Genomic DNA, 16,966 nt, shown 5'->3' with positions numbered 1-16,966 from the left:
TCACTTTCACTTTGCAGCAGAGCTACGTCTTGTTTCATCTTCCTTAAAGTGCACCTATCCCTCACCAGGAGTCAACAGTTCAAAGCAATTTCTAGAAATTATTTATTGGATTGTAAACACCAGATATGGCTTTAGAAGTGGGTGACAGGTTCACTTTAAAGGTTTACGTAAATCCATATGTGTCTTGAGATTTGCATTAACATGCTACTGCGACCAGCGACCTTCACACTCACTGCATACGGCACACTCACTCACCGCGTCCTCACTCTCGCTCCTACTTCACCCTTCTACAGATAAAATACAGGTTTCTTTTCTTATTATTATTTTTTTTTTTTATCCCGAAGAAGAAAATAGTTATTTTTCATACAAAAATGTCAATCACCAAGTTTTTGTTAAATTCTTCATTCGTCCTTTGTGTTTTTTTTTCTTTTCTTTTTTGAAATGTTTTTCAAAATATAGAAATACAGCCAAGACACTGCGGAGGGGGACGGGTCTTTGCAGTCTGTGATTAAGTGGGGTAGGTGTGTTTGCATGGGTAGGTGTCAGACCAAAGTGTAAGATTTGGAGTAAGCTCCAGCTCCTTGTTTTTGTGCCCGACCAGCTCCAGAGCTGCTCATTTCCAGCAAAGAGTCCCGGGAACCTCCCATCTTGCTGTGTTGGGTAGGCAGGCGATTTTCTAAAGGTCCAGCAGAAGCAGCAGGGTCAGCAGGGGCAGAGGGTGCTGTAGCTGCTGGGGCTGATGGGGCAGAGGCAGATGACCCAGCCATGTGCAGAGTCCGTTGAGGTAAATTCACACTGGATGGGGCTTGGTGCGATAGACCAGGTGGGGGCTTGGCACCTGGCTCCAAAGTAAGATGGCGAGAGTGATAGCCCCGAGATAGATTGCGCATAGATGCCTCTCTGGGCGGCACCACTGGACAAGAGTCATGGGGGTCTGGCTTACGAAAATGGGGGTCAGATTTCATGTACATGGGGAGATTGCAATATTCACCTGAAAGAAAGAAAAAGAATGGTAAGTGATTTGGAGCCATTTTATTGATTTTAATGTATTTCTGGCTAAAAGCATTTTTTTTGGTTTTTATAAAAAAAAATGTTGCATGGTTTGGCTTTTACAGCTGCTATATTGCACACTTTATATCAGCAGCAGAAAGCCATTCTGTGATAAATCCATCATGCTGGCTGGCAGCTCGATATCCAGACCCTTTCTCTCCTCTTCTGAACTCTCTTCTAAGTTGATTTATGCCCAATTTAGGTTGATTTTGTCATACATCAGCTTAGGCTAGTTTCACACTTGCATCAGGGAACGCCAACAGGCTGTTGCACCACAGAACAGCCTGCCGGAGTTTGCCGGATCCGGCACTGCCAGATACTACCGCCTTCCCGACGGACCCCATTGACTATAATGCGGTCTAGCAGAAATCCGGCCACTACCCGGCAAATATGGCGTGAGTGAGCTGGACAAAAACCGTTGCAATATTTCTCCGGCCAATCCCTGGCATTGTTTGCTGTACCTGCCGGCTGGAACACCGGGGATACATAGTAACTGTGTTACATATAAAGCCACTGAAGTGACAGGTAACATTTTTGAAACAGAAGACATTTTTAAAGTAACTAAGGGCCCGCTTACTTTTTGCTCTGTGGGGGATGGGCACAGCCACATTCTTGGTTGGATCGCTGTCCTGTGGTTTGGGAGGGGAAGCAGTAAAGCGGCAGATGCCTGGTTCAGAGGGAGTGCTCATAGAGGTCATGCTATCGCCATTGTCATTGGTTCCAGTTGTCATTTGATCAGAGGAACTGTCCGAGATGAAGCACTCGGTGATCTCAAACTTGGCGTGCTGTAACTGCTCTTCTAGCTTGGCATGCTCGTAGGCACGTGCTAGTTCTTCATACGTGGAGGATGCACTTTCTGTGGAGACCATACTGTTGCGGCCCTTATCTGCAAAGAAAAATATATGGACAAGGTAACTTCACCACAACTGTCCATAGGAATTCAAGAACTTTCTCAAAAGCTTTAAAATATACAACTAGGGCCCGTGGCCAGAAGCTGCACACAAACTTTCAAGTCAAATGAAGAACCTAAAGGTGTTTTCCTGAGATTTGTATATGATGACCTATCCTCAGGATAGGTCATCAATATCAGATTGGCGGGGGTCTGACACTCAGCACCCCCACTGATCAGCAGTTTCACTTGAATGGGACTGATCTGCGCCTAGGCCACGTGACCAATAAATGTGACATCACTGGCCTAGGAACAGATCACGGAGCACCAGTGATCAGCTGTTTGAGTCTTTTCCAAAGCAGATTGGCAGGGGTGTTGGACTCCCACCAATCTGATACTGATGACCTATCGTTAGGATAGGTCATCAATATTAAAATCTCGGACAACACCTTTAAAGAGTACCTGACCGTAGTATCAACCCTTAAACTAGGCATACTGCCTGGCAGGGTTTACCCTGCTGATTAACGAATACTTGCAGCATTCCCTGGGAAAAATACTTTTATTCTATATGTAATGTGTGTGGCCAGGACTGGAAAGTTGAGGTGCTCCGAGGACTAGGCCCAACCCCTTGGTGCACTGAAGCCTTAATTTGCATAAAGAATAAAAGGTCTTTTTCTTGGGAACACTGCAACAGATTTTTGCATGACAGGTATGATTGTAATCAGCAGGATAAACCCTACCAGGCATATGCTTGGTTGAATAGGGATGATCCTTGTGACAGGTACTGTTTAGAGAGGATGGTCTACAAAAAAATCAATAGATAAATGTTGCTCAAACAAAATGCATTAACCCAACTCCAACGTATTTTAATTATCGCAATTTGTAAGAGGTGCATGACCATTATGGATTAGAGGCCACACTTTGTGCCAAGTTTACTTACCTGTGTCCTGAGAAAGACTGGCACTGTAACTATCACTCTCAGTCACAGTAATGCCATGTTGAGAACCAACAGTCCTCCAGTCAGAGGTCAGAGTTCGCGCTGGGGTAGAACTCTGGCATTTGGTGAGTGTCCACTGACTTGAATATCTGTTCCTGGTACTGTGAGCAGATTTCACGCTTTTCCGAGAAACTGGGTCTAGAGTTAAAACACAGCAAGCGGGTTATTACCAAAAGCGGCCTCTGTCACCCTAGAATGGTAAGAATGTACCATATGGCGCTGTCAGATTACAAATTGTTAAAGGAAACTGTGAAACATACTGTTATCTCCTCTCTTGAAGGAACACCAAACCTAGAGATGACTGATAGAATCACACGGTTTGTCAGTCTGCAGGATTCTCTGCAGGTTTACAAAACAGCCGTGTAGAAATCCTGCAGAGAACACAGCTAATATCTCCCATGGGAAATGGTGTAGGTCGAGGGTACTAGTCAAAAGGTGTGGCTTAAAGGGGTTGTCCCACAAATTAAATTCTACAGTTTTCAAACCAGCACCTGGATCTGAATATTTTTGTAATTGCATGTGATTAATAATTTTGCATTGCCACTGAGTTATTCAATAAAATGTATCTGTATAGCGCCACCTGCTGTTTGTTCTTTTTCTTATTTCTTTGTCCGGATCACTGAGAAGGCAGCACATGCTCAGTTTCATCCTTCAACTGGCTCCTGAGCTGTGATAGGGAGAGCTGAGACACGCCCCCTTAGCTGTGATAGGAAGAGCTGAGACACGCCCCCTGAGCTGCAGCAGAAAAGACCCTCCCCTTGAGCTGTCAGATTGATATAAATCTAGCAGAGCATTGAATGGGGAGATCTCTGGATCCATGTGAGGTACAGGGCTGGTTCTAGCTTTGTTAGAAAGAGGTTGCCCTGGACTATATGATGTTTGATTTTCATTTTTTACATTAGTCATGGGATAACCCCTTTAATATACATAAAATATTGTGTTATGTAGTAAATGCTTATAGTAAAGATCTGCATCCATAGTTCTGCTGGTTTCTTTTCAGAGCAGTTAGTAAGCTTATTGACCCACATGCCCAATTGTATCTAGCCCCACACATATGCTACAGCAATTCAACAGAGGAACAGCCTGCTGGAGTTCTCCGGGTCCGGCCTAGCCGGATAGGGCCTATCATCGCTGGAGCCTATAATGGGAACTAGCGGAGATCTGGCTCGGATTCGGACAGATAAATGTGCAGAGATTTTTTTTCTGTCAAAATGCCATGGAGCAGCCAGATTCCTGCCAGCTCCCATTCTATGGGGTGTGACAGGCATGCCGGATCCGGAAAACTCTGGTAAGCTGCTGCAACAGCCTGCTGGATTGCTGTGCCGCATGTATGAAAGTACGTAGGCTTTTGAGCTAATATACTGTACAGGCTCTGGTGTCAAGCTTATACTTCCAAGAATGCAAATCAATTACCACAGCAAGCTCTGTGTACACAATGACACGGCAAAGAATACTGGGAGATTACAGCTCTGAAGCCTGCAAGATTGTGTATACAGCTCTGAAATACAATACAGGCAGTAACTCAGTAACTAAATTGCAAATGTTGACATTTTGATTACATACTTGTTCCCGGTCTAATGTCGGACATGTCAATGAGTGGTCCTGTATTTTGTATCAGTGCAGGATGATGCAAGGAAACTCCAGTGCAAAAGCTTTGTGGGTTTACAGTCGGGCTAAATTCAGGATCTGTTACAGGCAGTGTTGCTTTATCGTCACCTGCTCAAGAGATAAGAAAGAAAACATATAGCAATGTTATTATAATGTACTGAGATCGATATTAACGTAATAGGATTTAAAGCAAGCTCACGCATCGCTATGGAGAGCTATACTAAATATTAGTCTGGATATCATTTATACTAGGTAAAATGGAATTATAGGTATAATCAGCCCCATTACTGACCTAGACCACCAATAATATCACATGTTAAAGGGGTAATCCGTTTTTTTTATTTTTTTATTGATGGCCTATACTCAGGATAGGTCATCAATACCAGATTGGTGAGCACTTAGGCCTCTTCCTAGGCCAGTGATGTCACCTTATATCGGTCACATGGCCTAGGCGCAGCTTATTCCCATTCAAGTGAATGGCCTGAGCTTCAATATCAAGCACAGTCACTATACAATGGACGGGGGGCACAACCCGCCTTTTCAAACAGCTGATCGTCGGGGATGCTGGGACTCAGACCTCCACCGATCTGATATTGATGATCAATATCAAAATCCTAGATAACCCCTTTAAGCCCTAACACCCCTAGACATCCAGCGATAATACTAATGACCCATTTACCAGTCTAAACCCCCAAAGATATTAGATATTGACCCATAATCCTCTCTGACTACTAGAGATAATGTACAAATACTATCACTAACCCCTAGCCCTGCTGCCCGGGCCCAGCATTGGGACGGGGATGGTGGCATGTTTTGGAGTGGAACTCTCTCATCTATGTATAAGATGATTCTTACCAAGCTGCTTGACACCCTCTTTATCCTCAATGAGGAGCTGCACCCTGGGAATATCAATGTGTAATCTCGGTCCAGCAGGTGGACCCTTCACAGGCGTGTCAAAGCTGCGATTATTTTTGCTGGTATAAAGAATAAAAGGTTGCGAGTTTAGAAACTTACAAATGATGATGAATGAGCAAGAAAGATTTCACACTAGCCACACAATCCGGAGAGGGTATAATAATCAATGCAATCAATCATAATATAGGAATGAATCATTTATAGCATGTGGTAATAACACAGGTAAATATTTAAAAGTATAGGATACATTGTAGAATGACTCTCACCTGATCAGCATCTCTGCAAGACTTTTTGCATCTGTAAAACAAATTCAGAAATTCTTTAATTAAACATCACGGCGACAGAACAAGGTAATACTAAAATGGAAATAGAGATAAGAACCGTATGTTCAAACGTAGTCTATTATTTGCAAGGCAGTCAGTTCTAAAGCTGAACGCGCTACTGGAGGCTCACAGGATTTGCAGATACCTCCATGGTCACGTTGGTCCAGGACTAAAGACCTCTACTCACCTCTCAACCTCTTCAGTCTCTTCTCTTTCCTCTTCTTCCGTATAATAAACAAAAGGGCTACTCCCAATGTGGCCAAGATCACAGGACAAGCGATGGAGAACAGTTTCTTCACATCATCTCCCTCACCTTGTGCTGACTTAATGGGTGGAATTGTACCTGTAGAAGAAGACCAATATTAAGTTAAACCCAAATATTCCTCATAGCTAGAACAATATGTACGAAAAAAAATGAGCATTTACATATACCGGTAATTTGGTAGGCATTTGAGACATTGCTACTTGTTCTAGGACCATGCAGACACCCATATTTCACTTTTAGGCTTTTAAGTCTCACAAAAGCTATGGACGCCTTTTACATGGATAAATAACTTTTACATATGATATTGGTTACTTTGTGCAATGTAACGTGAATTCAAAAGATTTGAGAATGAATAAGCTTATGCAGGCTAAGTGAATAAATATATTTACTAAGTGTGATTAAATATACGGTAACACAAACAAATCACACAGAATACTAAAAAGTAAATAAACATCATTAGCCTAAATATGCAACATGCAATATGGGGTGGCACTCCGGTCGCCATGTCATAGCTCATGGACGACACCCTAGGGTGTACAAGAGATAGGGCAAATCAATCCTTACATCCTACCTAGAATTAAGTCTTCAATGGAGTGGCAAGTAATTGTTACTGCAGACCACAGTTATTCCCATCAGCCCCTCCTCCAGTGTGCATCATGCATGTCTCTGAGATCACTCAGGAATGGGTTCTTATCAGCACAATGGGGGATGGGTACTATCTCTAAACCACTACAGTACAAGGAAAACTTTACTACACAGAGTATTAAACATAATATTAAAGAGGACAAAATTAAAGGGGACAGAACTTCAGTACTTAAAAATACCCTTACAGTACACTTTGAGTTAAAAATAAAGTTGCACTAAGTTTCAGTCCGCAATCTTCATTCCTTCATTTATTCTCAGACCACCTGATATTCAGTTTGCAACTAGCTCCTAGTTTCAGACTTTTCCCTTCTAGTAAGGCCTCTCCTGACATGTCTGTTAGGCCTCTTGCACACAGCCATTGTGAGGCCGTTCCGTGGATTGGGGACCGCAATTTGCAGTCCCCAATGCACGGGCACCATCCGTGGGGCTGCCGCAACAGACCCAGACCCATTCAAGTTGAATGGGTCTGTGATCCATCCACACCGTAAAAAAATAGAACAAATGAATGGGAACACATGGCTGGTGACCGCATATTACAGACCCGCTGTTTGCTGCAATACTGGCCAATACTGGCCTTGGCCGGCAACTTATAGTACTTAAATGAATACCACATGAAATAACAATTCTGTAGTATCTTTTCTTATAATGTGTTGTGTTGTTCCTCTGTTATTCCTATTAGACCTTTTTATTAGTAACTTGTCAACTGGGCGTTAGCATTTCTTTTCTCAAAGAGGTGTGTACCTACACCGTCTGACATTGTCAGCAGCGACTGGACAGTGTCAGGCTGTGCAGAGGCCCCCCCACAACTGGTAACACCCAGTGGTATCTTTATGCATACATTTCTAATGGGAATAGTAGAGGAATGGCACAACAGTTTCAGTCCGCAATCTTCATTCCTTAATTTATTCTCAGACCACCTGATATTCAGTTTGCAACTAGCTCCTAGTTTCAGACTTTTCCCTTTTAGTAAGGACTCATGCACATGACCGTTGTATGTTTTGCGGTCCGCAAAACACGGATGGCGTCCGTGTGCGTTCTGCAAATTGCGGAACGGCACGGACAGCCATTGATATAACTGCCTATTCTTGTCCGCAAAACGCAGAAGAATAGGACAGGTTATATATTTTTTTGCGGACCACAGAACGGAGCAACGGATGCGGACAGCATCTTTTGCGGCCCCATTGAAGTGAATAGGTCCGCATCCAAGCCACAAAAACTGCGGCTCGGATGCGGACCAAAACGGTCGTGTGCATGAAGCCTAATATTGTAGTCTATATGATTGATTTGTGTGTCCAGGATGCTGCTTTCTTCCCCTGCAAACTGCCATGTGTGTTCGCTTTCCTCCCTATCTATGTCTGACTTGGCAGCACCAGCAGATAGGTGAAGGACTCTGCAGAAGCAAAATGGTTGGAAATTTTTTATGAAGACTATTTAGAAAGTCCCTAAGGCTATCAATATCAGATTGGTGGGGGTCCGACACCCCGATGATCAGCTGTTCCCAAGTAGCTATAGTGCCAAAACTACACAGCTTTGTCCATTGTGTAGTGTACGGAACTGGTTATTGCACTTCAATGGGAGCAGCAGTAACCAGCTTCATTTAATACAGGGATGCTCAACCTGCGGCCCTCCAGCTGTTGCAAAAATAAAACTCCCAGCATGCCCGGAGCATGATGGGAGTTGTAGTTTTACAACAGCTGGAGGGCCGCAGGTTGAGCATCCCTGATTTAATACATAATGGATGAAGTTGTGTCATTCTGGAATCGGAGCTACTTTGGAATAGCTGATTGGAAGGGTGTTGGACCCACACTGATGTAATATTGATGGCTTATCCTGAGGCTAGGCCATCAACATCAAAATCCTGGACAATGACTTTAAGAGTCAAATAAACAGTAAAAAAATCAGTGCAAATGTGTCTATAGCCGCCACCTTGTGTAAATGGGGATTTGCTGGCCAGAAATAATGATTCCCTATGGGGGTGATAGATCGCAGTAGTGATCACTCATCCCCATACAGAAGAGATGATTGCTGCATTTAAATGCTGCTCTCACCTCTTATGAGCAGACAATCATCAGGACTGAATGGTTCATTCATAGTAATTGTCTGCTCAGTCAGCCCATGTAAAGGGTTCTTATGACTGGGCACCTGATGAAATCAATGAAGGACCATAGTGTCCAGTGTTAACACAAACATAGAAAACTAAAGAGGAGCTGTCACCTCTCCTGACATGTCCGTTAGGCCTTATGCACACAGCCATTGTGAGGCCGTTCCGTGTATTGGGGACCGCAATTTGCAGTCCCCAATGCACGGGCACCATCCGTGGGGCTGCCACAACAGACCCAGACCCATTTAAGTTGAATGGGTCCGTGATCCGTCCACACTGTAAAAAAACAGAACAAATAAATGGGAGCACATGGCCGGTGACCGCATATTACAGACCCGCTGTTTGCTGCAATACTGGCCAATACTGGCCTTGGCCGGCAACTTATAGTACTTAAATGAATACCACATGAAATAACAATTCTGTAGTATCTTTTCTTATAATGTGTTGTGTTGTTCCTCTGTTATTCCTATTAGACATTTTTTTTTGTAACTTGTCAACTGGGCGTTAGCATTTCTTTTCTCAAAGAGGTGTGTACCTACACCGTCTGACATTGTCAGCAGCGACTGGACAGTGTCAGGCTGTGCAGAGACCCCCCCACAACTGGTAACACCCAGTGGTATCTTTATGCATACATTTCTAATGGGAATAGTGGAGGAATGGCACAACATAGAGTTTTAAGAAAATGCGTTGCAGAATTCTGTGATTATGGGGAATACAATTATTTACTAAAACAGACATGTTAAGTGATTTCCTAAAACAGCTCCACACCCGTCCATGGATTGTGCCTTTTATTACAACTCGGCTGCACTAAATAGAACAGGGCTGAACTGCAATACCATATACATCCTGTGGACAGGTGTGGCGCTGTTCTAAGAAGAAAGGAGACATGTTTTCTAATACTTTACAGTCATTTAACTACAGCCAAGCAAACTATGAACAACTATAGCGAAGCCATAGTAACCAGCGTCATCCAGGGGTGAAATGAACAACAGGGGGCAGTATATGTATTTATGGTACATTCTAGACTCGGCCAAATACCATCCTCAGTACATCATGCATTGGCCTATTCTAAATGAATATCCATCTCTTCAGAGCAGCAAATCAAAGACACACGTTCACATGCGCAGAAACCTTTAAGAATATGTTTTTCCAGCTAAATTAAAACCTGTCACAAAAAAAAGTTTCTGTAAAACTAGTTCTAGAGATCAAAGGCTTGTCGGAGTGTGAACATGCAAGGTGTGGGATTAATAAATGAATAGAAATGGCTTCTTTTACATCAAACACCAGGGGTTTGTCATTAACTGCAGTGTTTATTTGAATGAATGCCCCCAAAGCATCGAACTGCACATGAAAGACGTGAGCGCGGCCATCGTGTGCTGTATCCTCTCCAAAATACAAAGGTGGGATGGGGGAGATTCATCCTGCAAAGGAAACAGGAAGCAGTTGCCCCTAGCAGCCAATCAGATCTCAGCTTTCATTTTCTAAAGGGCTGATGAAAAATGAGAGGTAAAATCTGATTGGCTGCTGTGGGCAACTGCTTCCTGTTTCCTTTGATGAACGGCCACTATTATGTCTTTATTTTTTTGATAGGAAATGGCAAAATGATGGCCATGTTTTTTTCTTTCTTTCTTGTACCTCTGCCCATGCACACCCAGTCTAATGTCACCGTGCAGGATAGGCAGTTCTATGGGGGTGCCGGCCAGGTGTATTGCGGATCCGCAATGCACTACGGACGTCTGAATGGACCCTTAAACTGTATTACTTGGGTCAAACGTTCCACAAGCTTCTCACAATAGTTGGTCAGAATTTGGGCCCATTCCTCCCGACAAAACTGGTGTGACTGAGCCATGTTTGTTGGTCGCCTTGCTCGCACCTGCCTTTTCAGCTTTGCCCATAAACTTTCAATAGGATTGAGATCAGGGCTTTGTCATGGCCGCTCCAAAACATTGACTTTGTTATCCTTAAGCCACTATGTACGGTACTAGTCACCCTTATATAATATGTATTATTATTACATGTCGTTCAGGGTGACTAATACATATCTTAATATTACATCTTATGCCTTGGAGAAGGTTGATCTTAGTCAGATTTGAACCCAGGACCCCAGTGCTAACCACTGAGACACCATACTGCCCCGCAGCAGCTCTGGGTACAGAGGGTATTTTAATCAAACAGCAATGTGGGATGTGGTAATAAAGGGGAGCTGATGGAGCAGTTGGCACTCGGCAGGACATGTCCAGACTTTCCAGGAAATCTGGGACGGTTGGGAGATGTGCCTTCGATATGGTTTTAATCCATTTTTAAGACCCCTGGCAAAGTCAATTTTTCTTTAGTCAGATGACTCAGAAGGAGCAACCCCACATAGGAACCGCCCCCTAAATGCACCCTATTAAATCTCTACACTGTCCTGACATGTTGTCCCCCAAGCACTGGTTCATCATGGGAATCACAATACAAAATAGGAAGTAACTCCACAATGAAGATGCACAGAAAAAATGCCCTACGGCTAGATGTAAAAGACACCTGGGCACCATAAGGAAAAATGCATCAATCTCAAGGCCTACAAAGGAGTCACTTACATCACCCTCGTGCCCAGTAGATCCGGTCATCTCCTGGCACCACTTGACAATTTACTGCAATTTATGTGTTTAAGGCCTCCAAGTTGGTAAAAGTTACCATGTCTTGGTTTTTACTATACGCTCAATAAAAGTTATGTTTTATGTGGCATATTTTCCAGTGACAGGGTGCCAAATCTGTATAGTGCCTTTATTTCCGAATATTCAATTTTCTGACCCAATTATTTGTGCTCTTAGGGTCCATTCACATGTCCGTAAGTGTTTGGTGGATCCGCAAAACACTGACACCGACCATGTGCACATGGGCACTATAATAGAAAATGCCTATTCTTGTCCGCTATTGCGGACAAGAATAGGACATGTTTTATTTTATGAGGAGCCGCGGACCGGAAGTTCGGGGCTGCAGACCGGAAGTGCAGATGCGGACAGCACACTGTGTGCTGTCCGCATCTTTTCCAGGCCCCATTGAAAATAAATGGGTCCGCACCCATTCCTCATAATTGCAGAACGGATCCAGACCATTTACACGGTCATCTGAATGGAGCCTTATTTGTAAACTGTAAAAATGGAATCCTTCAGGGTATAAAAGAAAAACCTGATACAGTACAGTAAGCCGGGCCTCACAGGCGCAATACAGACAGCGTACTTACTCCCATCATAGTCCAGTGTTGCAAACTGTGACGTCTCATTCCCGCATCCAGCACTGTTACATGCCCTCATCTTCAGCTCGTACCAGGTGGCCTCTCGGAGGTCGGTGAGGAACACGTCACTTGTAACATTAGCCTTCAGACTCTGCCATTGCCAGCTGTTGCGTGGACGGTACTCTAGGATTACAGATGTAATGGGACATCCTCCACTGTTCCATCCATGGAGGTTCAGGCGGGCATGAGTTGAGTTCACGTGAGTGAAGAGGGGCTGGTCTTTGTTAAAAGATGGTTCTGTAAAAAATAAAAATAAAAAAAAGGGTTAAAATGCCAAAGTAATGATGGTGAAATATAAGGCAACGTTAGAATGCCACAATGATAGAGCCTGAGCAAGGGAGATGATCAAAAATTAACAAGCAGAGGTAAAGGGGATGAAATGGAAATTCTCTAGTAAGGAAGTTCTTACCTCTCCCATGAGTCTTGGCCTCGATGATTTCGCTGATTCTTCCAGCTCCAACACTGTTCTTGGCTGCCAGCTTAACTTTATACCAAGTTCCACATCGCAAATTCTCCAGGCGGAATGATCGCTCAGAGGAACTGATGAAAACATCCCTCCACTCTTCTCCATTATCTACAGAGTACTGTAGGACAAAGCCTAAAGGTGGAAAAGAGAACATTTTAGGCTGGGTTCACATATGCATTGTGAACTCTGGTTGAGGAACAGACCAGCAGGGTTCACTGAATCCGGCATAGACAGATACTGCCGTGCACCACCACATCCCACTGACTATAGTGGGATCTGAAGAGGGTTTAAGATGCTTTCCGGCATAAATGCTGGCTTCTGGCGGTCAAAGAATACTGTATGTATCATGGAAAGTGCCAGACCCCTATTTAGATCCCATTATAGTCAAATGGATCTGGTGGTGCATGGTGCTATCTGGCTATGCTGGATACGATGAACTCTAGTAGTCCGTTCTTCTACCAGAACGCATATCTGAACCTGGCCTTATAAAGTACTGGTAGCTCTAAAGCAGGGGTTCAAGGGCGTGATGTCATTGTGTGTGACCTCCAACCATGAAGCCCATATTACTATACTGTGTTATGCCTAGTGAAGCCGTGAAGGGGCAGTGCAAGCGTGGTATTTTCTGTGGTGCCCCATAAATCCCCTGATGCCCTGTCCTCCCTACAGTAGGACATGAGGTAGAAAGCTGGCCATGCATGTGTGGGGGACTACACCTTGTAGTTTATGGTATTTATGAAAAGCCACTCCCGTAAACTATACTGTAGTGGAGAGAGACATACATACTCCTACTCTCTGATGTGGCATTGGAACCCCTTTTCTCCAATAAGTGGGCATCCTAGTAGTGGAACCATCACTGATATACTGATGTTATGTCAGGGGGAATACCCCTTTTAAGTTTTATTACACCCCTTAGTGGTGCTTAAATCTGATGTAACCCTTGAACCAGAACCAAAGGTGGTGCACTGCTACAATACAGGTCTCAATGTACAACCTAAAGGTCTCCATACACATTAGACATCATTAGCCGAACATAACAATTTTGGTAGGGCAGGCTATCTAATGTGTATGGGGGTCTCCTTACTCTCCCTGACAGAAGAGAATGGAGGAAAGAAGGATTGGGCAACTTAAATTTCAATGCTTGATCCTTTTATGTAGTGACACCGAGCATGCATGTGTATTGGGGCATCAGGAGAAATACTTAAGGTGAATGGACTCTTTTACAAGCAAACCAAACACAACTTGCATTGAATGATACTGCAAGATGACAACATAAATATACCTCTTATAGAGCTTCCACCATTGTCTCCTGGGATCCAGGCCAATGTTATAGATGAAGCTGAAGATTTAGACACTGTGAGGCGAGGCTGGTCAGGAGGGACTTCAGGAGAAATGAGACAAGTAGTTACGACACAATATAACTTTTAATGACTAGACTACAATTCTCTTCCTTTATCATGTAGCCCTTAACTCTGTCCATGAATGATCTGCCAGACCTTCCCTTCTTACCTTGCACAAGGAGATTAACAATTATTGTGTCAAAACCCAGAGTGTTAGTAGCTGTGCAGGTGTAGTATCCAGAATCTTCTGCTTTGACAGAACGTAGTGTGAGAGTGCCATTCGGGTGAATTACCCTATGCCCATCTAGTGCCACTGGAATAGCAGAGTCCTCACTATGGGAGAAGAGACAGAGATTTTCATTGCCATGGCAGGATGGATACACTTGAAGTCTATAATGACACCAAAGAAATTCCATATTTTCTGACATGTCATGTCCTTACAGCTAACCTGAAGGAAGTCATCAATGTCTGACACAAAGGTGTAACGTTCAAGCAATAGTCAAGAACCTTAAAAGGGTTGTCCACTCCTTTACTACTGATGGCCTGTCCTCAGGATAGACCATCAATATCTGAATGGTGGGGGTTCGAAACCTTGGTGATCAATTTGGGGTTCCACACCTTGCTGACACCCCCCTGATGGACAGAGCTGGTTACTGCAATGGTGTTCCCACTAATGTAAATGGGAGCAACGCTGCAAAAAGGAATACCTCGATCCACTAAATGAATGGAGCTGTGTAGTTCCAGCGGTGGAGCTACTCTGAAACTGCTGATCGGTGGGCAGCAGGGTGTTGAACCCCCACGGATCACATACTATCCTGAGGACAGGCCATCATAGCAAAGGAGAGGACAATCTCTTTAAGAACATTTCTCAAACTTTGATTGTTCCATGGAAGTGGAAACTCATGTCCCTTGAAGATCTGTGGACCAATATTGCTAAAATAACATGGTTTAAAGGTTAATAACTCAAAATTACCTGTCTTTAGTCCATTTTATGGCTGGAGCTGGATCCCCTACAGAACTGCATGGCAGGCGGACATCCTTCATCCAGGGAGTACTCACTGTGCCACCAAATGATATAATTTTGGCAGGAGCTGTGATAGAATATATGGCTCTCATTATTATGGCAGCTGAAATCCTAAGATAATTCTATTGTATTCCATATTTCATATGATTTTAATGTAAAAGTACAGAAAATTGGTCCCTACCTTTTCCTGCTGGCTCAATCATCACCCTTTCACTCACGTTGCCCCGTCCTGCTGATGTCACAGCCGCTACCCAGAGCATGTATTGCTGCCCTCGAAGAAGATGCATAATCCGGTAATGTAGAAATTCTGGGCTGGTCTCGTATTCACTGGGTGCCTTTAAAAAAAAAAATCAGGTCAGTTACAAATCAAGGTACAAAAAGCAGAAAATTTGGATGGCAAAGTGTTAACATGCATACAATGTGGCTTTAGGAATTGCATATAAGAAAATTATTTAACTCATACCTAATTAAAGCTAATTAGCTGCTACTTTTTAGCCAGCAGCATCATCTTTACCATCTAGAGACTGAGGGGAAAAAAAAACTTCAAAAGAGTAAAAACTTCAAAGATTTCCATTTTATTCAGATGAATCTTCCTCCCTTAGAGAGAGGAATAGAAAACATCGGGTGGCAGAGAACACAGAGCTGGAAACAGTAGTAATGGAAGCTGAAGGGGCACGTGACAGCATTCTGAGTCAACTAAAATGCAAGTGTATGCCCTCATCATCTCCCACCTGGACTACTGCAACATCCTTCTCTGTGGCATCCCATCTAGTACCATCTCATGCCTCCAATCTATCCTCCACCCTGCTGTCTGGTCCACTTCTCCCCTCCTTTCTCCTCTGCTTCTCCCCCATCTGCCAAGTCCTTTACTGGCTCCCCATTACCCAGCAAATTTTGTTCGAAATACTAACAACTACTCTGTCCCCTCCTTACATCTCTGACCTGCTTTTCCCGATATGTCCCCACACATAATCTCAGATCCTCTCAGGACCTCCTTTGTTCTCCTCTTGTCTGTTCCTTGTCTCATAATCACCTACAAGATTTCTTACATACCTCTCCCCTACTCTGGAACTCAATACCGCAGTACACCACGCTCTCCCCCAACAGTCAAACCTTCAAAAACAACCTGAAAACCCTACTCTTTAGTAAGGCCTACCAACTGCAATAGGCATGCTGCCACCACACAGCCAGATGAGCAGCCCTACCCTCACCTACAGTGTTCTTTTCTTGTAGATTGTAGGCTCTGGCGGGCAGGGTCCTCACCCCCTCTGTACCAGTTTGTTACCAAGTTCATGCCTGTTGTACATGTGTTTTAAATTATTTATGTGAACCCCTTCTTAGTTGTACAGTGCAATGGAATTAATGACGTTCTCAAATAAATAATAATAATAGTGAATGTTTGAGAGGATAAAGCATACATTAAAGGGGTACCCCATCTCAAAAGTGATGGCATCATATTAGGACATGCCATCACTTTATGATCATTGAAGGTCCAACCTCTGGGACCCCCACTCATCCTGAGAAAGAAGCTGGAGACTGATTCAGCACTGTGACCGCCCTGCTGTAGAGGGAACTATTAGCGGCGTCATTCGCTTGAAAGGAACTGTGCTGCAGTTACCTTGCACAGTAGGTGGCGCTGTGCAAGGAAAGACCATGAAGGGGCTACAGCACAGATTCAGAACTGGCCCCTTACTGTTCATAAAGTAATAGCATATCCTAGCAATACACTGCCATTTTTGACACTCTTTTCACTAAAGGAAGGAATCATCTTCATAGAGGAAGGTTCACATCTATGTTGTCCTGTTGCAGATTGAAAAAAAAAGTTGTCCTGAATGCAGCACTATTCTTCCAGAAAACCAATGGGGTCAGTTGGACGCCTTGGGTGTCCACAGTGTGATGGATCCCTCACAGCGTTGTGTATTTTGTAAAAACCAGAAGCGACAACGCAGATGTGAACAGAGCCTAAAAATGACAAAAACGCGTCTTCAGATTTAAGGGGTTATATGAAGATAGAAAAACATGGTTACATTCGTTCTCCATGGGCTGCGTTTGGTCTTGAATGAAGTTGA

General features: G+C 43.7%; 1 protein-coding gene across 2 annotated transcripts in view; it reads right to left on the bottom strand.

The window, feature by feature from the left end:
• Positions 1-540: 540 nt before the first annotated feature.
• DSCAML1 (DS cell adhesion molecule like 1) overlaps positions 541-16,966 on the bottom strand; it is a 174,721-nt gene continuing 158,295 nt past the window's right edge. Inside the window, exons 20-32 of one of the 2 annotated variants that reach the window (XM_044278433.1) lie at positions 15,079-15,232; positions 14,847-14,964; positions 14,043-14,206; positions 13,816-13,914; positions 12,480-12,668; positions 12,020-12,307; positions 5,970-6,125; positions 5,726-5,756; positions 5,400-5,518; positions 4,500-4,655; positions 2,880-3,074; positions 1,628-1,936; positions 541-991 (exon numbers count right to left, since the gene is read on the bottom strand). In XM_044278433.1, the coding sequence (XP_044134368.1) occupies positions 543-991; positions 1,628-1,936; positions 2,880-3,074; positions 4,500-4,655; positions 5,400-5,518; positions 5,726-5,756; positions 5,970-6,125; positions 12,020-12,307; positions 12,480-12,668; positions 13,816-13,914; positions 14,043-14,206; positions 14,847-14,964; positions 15,079-15,232 (2,427 nt within the window). In that variant the 3' untranslated portion in view covers positions 541-542. The remainder of the gene's footprint in view (positions 992-1,627; positions 1,937-2,879; positions 3,075-4,499; positions 4,656-5,399; positions 5,519-5,725; positions 5,757-5,969; positions 6,126-12,019; positions 12,308-12,479; positions 12,669-13,815; positions 13,915-14,042; positions 14,207-14,846; positions 14,965-15,078; positions 15,233-16,966) is intronic. The other variant, XM_044278432.1, reaches the window with a different exon arrangement.

Source organism: Bufo gargarizans, chromosome 2 (assembly GCF_014858855.1).
Source record: "Bufo gargarizans isolate SCDJY-AF-19 chromosome 2, ASM1485885v1, whole genome shotgun sequence".
In the NCBI taxonomy this organism is placed as follows: Eukaryota; Metazoa; Chordata; class Amphibia; order Anura; family Bufonidae; genus Bufo; species Bufo gargarizans.
The sequence above is the reverse complement of the archived record's forward strand: the minus strand, read 5'-3'. Positions and strand labels throughout refer to the sequence as shown.